This window comes from Stegostoma tigrinum, chromosome 33 (genome assembly GCF_030684315.1).
Source record: "Stegostoma tigrinum isolate sSteTig4 chromosome 33, sSteTig4.hap1, whole genome shotgun sequence".
NCBI classification, from domain to species: domain Eukaryota; kingdom Metazoa; phylum Chordata; class Chondrichthyes; order Orectolobiformes; family Stegostomatidae; genus Stegostoma; species Stegostoma tigrinum.
The window spans coordinates 7,290,103-7,298,352 of record NC_081386.1 but is presented as its reverse complement, the minus strand read 5'-3'; the positions used below and the strand labels follow the sequence as shown (position 1 = coordinate 7,298,352).

Sequence of the window (8,250 nt, the reverse complement as noted above, 5' to 3'; positions counted from 1 at the left end):
TAATTGGCTGAGTTGGATTTGTTCTGCTTTTTTGTGAACAAAATAAAGCACAAGTAATTTTCAACCTTGACAGTTAGATGCCAATGTTGTAGTTGTACTGAAGAGCTTGCTTGGGGTGCAGCTGGTTTTGGAGCACGCATGTTCAGTGGTTATTGTCAGCATTTTGTCAGTCCTCATTGCCGCTGTAGTATATGCTGCCTTCAGCCATTTCATTATATCACAGAGTGAATCAAATTTTTTGAAGACTAGCATCTGTTTTGTTGGGCATGTCAGAAGGGGACTGAGATGAATCATCTAATCAGCACTTCTGGCTGAAGATGGCTTCAGTTTTACTTTTGCACTGATGTGCTGTTGCCTCCATTTTTACATACGAGTATATTTATGGGACCTCCTTCTCGAGTGAGTTGTTTAATTGTCCGCGATCATTCATTACTTAATGTGGGAGAACTGCAAAGCTTAGATCCGATCCCTTGGTTATGGGATTACTTAGCTCTGTTTTATCACTTATGGCTTACGCTGCTTGGCATGAGTTATTCTATCACTTGATTTATAGCTTTACCAGGTTGGCACCTCATTTTTAGGTATGCCTGGTGCTGCTCCTGGCACGTCCCCTTGCAGTTTCGTTGAATGAAAGTTGGTCCTGTGGCTTGATGGTAATGTTAGTGCATTGCAGAGCTGAGGTTACAGACTGCAGTTGGATACAGTTCTGTTTTTGGGGTGGCCCACAACACCTCACGCCAGTCCTGAGTTGGTTGACTGTTCAAAATCAGCATGATGGTAATAGAGCTGCACAGCACAATGGAAGCTATTCTCAGTGTGAAATGAGACTCTGTATCCACAAGAACAGTGAGTTCTGTGTAAGGTGATGCTTTCTGCTGAAAGATTATCAATGTGAAACGTTCACTCTATTTCCCTCTCCACAGAACCCGCCTAACCTACTGACTATTTCCAGCATTTTCTGGTTTTATTATAAGGTGATGATGCCCCACAGTTTGGCTGTTGTAGTTGAGTAACAGATGGAAAGGAAATAGCTTGGTTACCACAATTCCTGGCAAACTCTTGGGCAGAGTGTTTTTGCAGTTGGGTCTGAATTATCCCAAGGGGAGATTAGGGCAAATAAATCTCAAAAAATATATATTTTTGTATTTATTAAGTTCACTGGGATGCAGTCCCTAGGGGATGAGTTATTTGGGTCAGATCCTTGAGGTGTTTCCTAGCAACAAAACAATAGCTGGGTAAGACTCAGGTTGGTTTTACAGTCAATGAAATTTGAATTGGCGTTTTGTTTGTTTTTGAAGACTCCAGGTCGTTTGCGCATCTGGTTGAAGCCTGTAATCTGAGGTTTTTTTTCTTTTGGAGGCTGTTCCAGAGTGGAATACATGAGCTGGGGGTGGGGGTGAAGTTGGAAGAGGAGCTCCACGTTTCTGCAGTAACTTCGAGAAGCAGAAAGTGAACGTGACTTTCCAGGACAGCAGCTACCCATTCTTCCGTGGTGTCAACTCGAGTAGGGAAGGCGGGGGAGGGTGCAGCGACTCTGGTGGGTGGGTGGGTGTGAGCGGGGGCGCGCCGCAGCGTGTGCGCGGGCTCGCTCGCCGCTCAGGGGCGCGCTTTGGCTGAGGGAATGGAACAGTGTGACAAGTGAGGGTGCATTGGGAACGATTTGAATTGCACTGAACCCAGTGCTTCAGATCAGTCTGCAGCCTAAGGGAACTCGCGAGTTGACTGGCTGCGCTCGGGAGCCCACACTTTCAATGTCTTAGTGGGAAAACGTCCGCACACTCCAGTGCAAGGTAAGAGTTAGTGATTTATTAGACATTCCTCCGCCCCCCCAAAACCAACCCAATTTCTTTTTCTCTTCTTTTTCTGGTGTCACATTTTGAATTGAATTGACGCACATACGGCGGACGATTGACATGAGATTTATTGCCAGAGCCCAGTTTTGTAAGTTTGAGGCAGCTTTAAATGAAAAATAAACCGGACAGTTTGAGGGCGCTGATGGTTTGCGAGGAGTTTTACAAACCTCTCAGAATTGTTCAGCGACGGACACCTTCTGAGAGCGAGAGGGAGCGCTCGTGACTTTTTTTTATTCACATCTGTCATTTTATTTATGTATAGCCGCTCTTGTGCGCTCCACCAATCTCGATGTATGACTGAATTTGTTTTCACATTTTGATTTGCAACTTTAGTCGGGATATGAAGTAGAAGTGAGAGCAACAGGGACGTCTGTGCTTTGCTGAATTGTTCTTTTTTTATATAAACAAAATTAATCGCAGGCTGAAGATAATTGTAAGTGGAAGTTCTGGATATGAGGATTACCGGGCACATACCCATATGTACACTTCTGTGGGTGTTTCTCCCAGTGCAGGTAGGAATTCTCTGCTTATTCCCCCCCCCCCCCACCTCCTTTCCCCATTTGTTATGGGGTACTGTGACTGTTTTATTTTCGCGTGCAATGACTGCTTTTACTGTTAAAACGACATCTGTAAGCGTCCGACTTATCAGGGTTTCTTCTGTAGTCACTGCAAAACTATAGTCACAGTTTTGATACGATTATTCACCAACTGTACTAAGGCTTCAGAGTTGATTGTAGAGAAATTGCTGTTGGCTTATAGACTTCCAAAGCAAAGTTCATTTTGAAATAATTTGCACTGATGCTAACCAGTTATAATCTCCCAGTTTAGATATAGAGAAATTAGAACTTGATTGATATTTGGTTATCCTCGAATCAGAATTGCAGCATTTGGCAGCCTCAATCCAATTATTGGGAAAGGTACATTTCAGAAAGTGACAGATATCATAGATGTTCAGTTTAAGACATGCTGCTGAGGCTTATGTTGCCTTTAATGTACAGGTGAACCGAATGATCTTGGTCGGCTGTTTCTTTAACTGTGTATTATAGTATTACATTCTATTTTGATAAATTTTAAATGTGATAATCTCTGCAGACAGCAGTACCATTTCTTTGATCATAAAGTGTTCCAGGTCCTCTACCTGTTAATGGTTTGAGCTGACAGAAGCAGTTATATTGCTGGCTATGCCTTTTATTTTGCTTGTATGCAATAGAGCGTTTCATGTGTATTTCAATTGATGTGCAGGGTTTCAGTCTCAGCTGTTGTTTTTTTGAAAAAAGAAAGAGCCCATATTTGTTTAGAAGTTTGGGTTGTCCTGCGGTCATCAAAAGGAACTTCAGAATAAAAGGGTCATTGACTGTGAGGTGTATGACTTTCAATGTTAAGGTTTTCATGTCACATCTGAAAGAGAGCGCCTCCAATACAATGCGATCTCTCCGAGCACAGTCCTGGAGTGCCAGCCTAGGTTACATGTTTAAGTCTGTGGATTAAGGATTGACCCCAGGACTTCCTGACTTAAAGCATGACTGCTATCACTGACTCAAAGCTGACACCTTTTTTTAAATTGAGGAATGAATATTTAATCTGCACTTCATCAATGTGAAAATGTATAGCCAGCTTGGCACTTTACAAATATTGGTCTGGTGTCATTTAGTGTTGCAATATATAGGGCGAATAGCCAAGGCCTTTTTCCTAAGGTAGGGGAGTCCAAAACTAGAGGGCATAAGTTTATAAGGGTGAGAGGGGAAATATATAAAAGGAACCTAAGGAGCAAATTATTTTCATACAGAGGCTGGTGCGTACACAGAATGAGCTGCCAGAGGAGGTGGTGGAGGCAGGTACAATTACAACATCTGAAAGCCTTCTGGATGGGTATATGAGTAGGAAACTTGGTTGGTTCCGATGCTGTACATCTGTGACTCCATAACTGATGTGAAAGCTTATGTGGGTGCAAATAAGTTTGCAGTGTTTCCTAAACTTGTATAATTGATCAGTGACTGTGGAATTGAATGCTTAACACACGTGTGTTTCCAAGCCCTCAGGACGATATTGCTGAAACTGTCCTGTTTCTTTACTTGAATAATAGCAAAGTACCGCAGATGCTTATGATCTTAATCAAAAATAGGACAGAGAAACTCCAAGGTTTGGCAGCTTCTGTGGAGAGGGAAACAGAGTTAATGTTTTGAAGTCCATGCGAAGTTCAGAAAAAGGGTCTTCTGTCTCCACAGACACTCAGCCCTTTCTGTTCATTCAGATTGCCAGTTTGTCACTTCTTGCACAGGGACCGAAATAATTCCATGATTCTTCACCAGTGAGAGGATCTGCATTCTCAGTGGATACAGGATGCATTGTAAGTCTGGTTCTCTGTGTTAACTTCAAATGTTAACTGCTCGCTCTTTTGTAAAGTATCAAAAAATGCTAAATAGGAATAAATAGCCAGAAGTTGAGCAAGTAATCCCTTAATTTACGGCTTTAGAGTTGTAAACAAATAAAATTATCCAGTCAAATTAACATTCTGTAAAGAGTCCATACAAGCAAATGGCAAAATGTTTATTGGCTTCTTGAGAACAGAATGTTTGAGGCAAATAACAGAGACAATTTTCAGGGGAGATTCAATAACCATTTGAGGGAGATCTGATTAGACGTTGCTGAGAAGGTTTGATGAAAATGGGTGGGAAGAAGCCAATGGAGCAAAACCATTGGTTTATATAACTGAAATGCAATGGTTGGCACACATTTTACATGTATTACAATCATCAATAACATTCTTCTTTTGACATTTAGAACTCCTGAGATTTTTTTTGATGTAGGCCAGTGATGCTGCCTAGAATTGAGAGCCTCAGTTTGAAATTTTCCCCAGCTTTTAGGGTCTCTGGGATTTCCAGTCCCGCTAAAGTTTCAGTATACCTTTCTGCTGTGGAATGATCCAAGTGGCAACTGAGTTGAAAGGACTAGTGCATTATATGTTCTCATGACAAATGTGTATGTTTTAGAGCGATTCACCTGTCTTTTGAATAATGTTATCAAGGAATATATTGTAATAACAACACAGAATATTCATAATAACTTAGTTACATGTGTTATGGTTGTAGCTCTCTTGACGCTTTCAAAACAGTAAGGGTTCTAGTCACTCCTCAGGGCTTGAACACAAACATCAAGGTTGACAATAATGCTGGTGGAGGTCTGCTTTCAATGCTGGTTCTGCTCTCTTTCAAGTTAAACCAACAGCCCATCTGCTTTTCAGGTGGCCATGAGATGCATGACACCATTTCGAATAAAAACAGAGGAGTTCCAACTAGAATCATAGAGTCATAGACTCAAACAGCACGGAAACAGACCCTTCAGTCCAACTCATTCCACATGACCACATTCCCAAATAAACTAGTCCTACTTGCCTACACTTGGCCCATATTCCTCTAAACCTTTCCTATCCATGTAATTATCCAAATGTCTTTTAAATGTTGTAACTATACTTAATCTTTCTCGTGATGTTAATTCAAGAATAAATATTATCTCATTATCATATTGCTGTATGTGAAAACTTGCTGTGCATAAGCATTTGTGGTGTATCCAACACTGCAACAGCAACTACAGGTCCCTGTTGGTTTTAAAACAGTGACCTTGAAATCTTGAAGCTATTTAACTGAGGATTTTTAAAAAGCATTTTAAGACATTTAAACTATGAGATTAAATATCTGGCTATGTGTATTATTTGGATGCAGTTATTTCGATGATACAAAGCTGAATGGGAGGGTGAGATGTGCAGAGGATGCAGAGATGCTTCAGTATGATTTAAGCAAGCTGAGTGGGCAAATGCTTGGCAGGTGCAGAATAATGTGAGTGAATGTGGGATTATTCACTTTGATAGCAAAAACATGAAGGCACATTATTGATAATGGGAACTGCAGATGCTGGAGAATCCAAGATATCAAATTCTGGAGCTGGATGAACACAGCAGGCCAAGCAGCATCTGAGGAGCACAAAAGCTGACGTTTCGGGCCTAGACCCTGTGACAAAGGGTCTAGGCCCCGAAACATCAGCTTTTGAGCTCCTGAGATGCTGCTTGGCCTGCTGTGTTCATCCAGCTCCAGAATTTGTTATCAAGGCAGATTATTATCTGGTTGTAAATTTAGGGGAAGGGAATGTGAAATGAGACCTGGGTGTTGCTGGAGGTAAGCTTTCAGGTGCAGCAAAGGGTGTGTTAGCCTTCATTATGAGATGATATGAGTACAGGAGGAGAGATGTTTTGCTGTAATTATCAAGGGCATTGGTGGGACCACAACTGGAGTATTATGTGCAGTTTTTGTCTCCTTCTCTGAAGAACATTGTTCTTGCTGTAGAGGGAGTGTAGCAAAGGCTTAGCAGACTGATTCCTGGGATGACAGGACTGACATATTAAATGTTGCATTGGTTAGGATTATATTCGCTGGAGTTCAGAAGAATGAGGGGTGATCTCATAGATACCTAGAAAATTCGAACAGAACTAGGCAGTGTAGAAGCAGGAAGGATATTCCCGATGGCTGTGAAGCCCAGAACTTTTGGGGTCACAGTCCAAGGATATGGAATAACTATTTAGGACTGAGGTGAGATATTGCTTCTCCCAAAGAGTGGTCAGCTGCTACTACAGAACGCAGTCGAGGCCAAAATGTTGTATGAATTTCTTCTGGAGTTGGATATACACTTGGGGCTTATGGGGAAAAGTGGGATTAGACTGTTGAGTTGGATAGTCAGCCGTGGCCATAACAAATGTTTTGGTAGGTTTGAATGGATGGAATAGCCTATTCCTGTTTTTGTTTTCTCAGGTTCTTTTGGGCACAAAATAGAACCTGAGATTTTTGGTATGGGACCAGAGCAGCCTATTTGATCTGTTCCCCTGTGATCACATATTGAGGTTTGAGTCAGTGATTTGGTTAATGGCAGCATGGCGGCATAGTGGATAGCACTGATGGCTCACAGTGCCAGGGACCTGGTTTCAGTTCCACCCTTGGGTGACTGTGTGGAGTTTACGTATTCTCCCTGTGTCTGTGTGGGTTTCCTCCCACAGTCCAAAGATGCGCGGGTTAGGTGGATTGGCCATGCTAAATTACCCATAGTGACCAGGGATGTGTAGGTTAGATGGGTTAGCCATGGGCAGTGTGGGGTTACAGGAATAGGGTGGGGGGTTGCGTCTAGTTGGGATGCTGTTTCGAGGGTTGGTGTGAAATCAATGGGCCATATGGCGGCATCTACACTGGAGGGGTTCTGTGATTTTTCAGGCTCGGAACCTGAATGATTGGTGATTGAGCCACCGCTCACTGCAAGTTCAAAAGTAGGTCAGAGCATCTTGGACAATGTAAACCAATGACTGCCTCATTGATTGCTATAAATCCGCAATGTGAAAGTCGTGGAAAGTAAACAGGAAAAATACCTTTAATTGTTTAAGTAGGTGCCATGATTAAGCTGCATTTGAAGTTGTGGCAAACATGCCATGCACGTGAGACCGGCTGCTTTTAAGGAGGCTTCATTCAGAAGATCTGACGGTAATGAAGCTAAATAAACAGGTATATATGATGTGACGGCTGCAGCACCTGAGTGACACCTTTTGAATTCATGCAGCTCTGTCGCATCATTAATCTTGGTAATTATTCCCAGTTAGTTTTCTGATGTCATCACATCCTGTTTCAATAAGAATACCTTCAAAAATTATGATAATTTACAGCTGTTTTGAAGCATTGCTATATTACTGTAAATGATTATTCTTGAAGTTACCTTTTCTTAATTTACAAGACTTTGTTATTTTTGGTGAAATGTGATTTGAACTTTAAATGGGAATAGTGCATTAACTTCCATGCAGTGCAGTAGCAGTCACTAGACTTGTTAAATTTATCATATATGGTTTATCTTAAATATTGCTTTGAGGAGAAACCTTTGTTGAAGCAAGACCCTGTTGGGTTATTGGCTTGGTGCTTGTAAATTCCAAGTCACAGCAGGAACCCATCGAAATTAATGTGTGTTGGACCTCATGTGCATCACTTAAAACTACAGACTTCAGCGGTTCTTTTGTTCAATGTTAAAAATTTGTTCTTTATTGAAGTGGCATTGAGATGAAATTTAAGTTGTAACATAGATTTTCAATTTCTTTCCAACTGTTTGTCATGTTTAAAATGTGCATGCCTGAGGCAGATGTAATAGTGTCAGAGGAATTTTGTATTGGCACAATGTCAGTACCATTTTCAACTCCTCAGATACTGTACGAGTCCGTACTCAAATACAGAAAAACCGGGATAATGTTCAGGTTTGAAGTTAAAAGTGGCAACCAACATTTGTGTTGAACAAGTGACAGGCAATGACCATGTCAACAAAAGGGAATCTATGACATTCAATGGCATTTACATTGCTGATTTCCCCCACTACCAACATC

The 8,250-nt window shown here is 41.5% G+C and overlaps 1 protein-coding gene across 1 annotated transcript in view; it reads left to right on the top strand.

Annotated features, from left to right (window-relative positions):
• The first annotated feature begins 1,627 nt into the window (after positions 1-1,627).
• The window catches only part of adamtsl3 (ADAMTS-like 3), a 582,072-nt gene continuing 575,449 nt past the window's right edge, over positions 1,628-8,250 (top strand). Inside the window, exons 1-2 of the mRNA XM_048563174.2 lie at positions 1,628-1,790; positions 2,274-2,365. Of these exons, the coding sequence (XP_048419131.1) occupies positions 2,306-2,365 (60 nt within the window). The 5' untranslated portion in view covers positions 1,628-1,790; positions 2,274-2,305. The remainder of the gene's footprint in view (positions 1,791-2,273; positions 2,366-8,250) is intronic.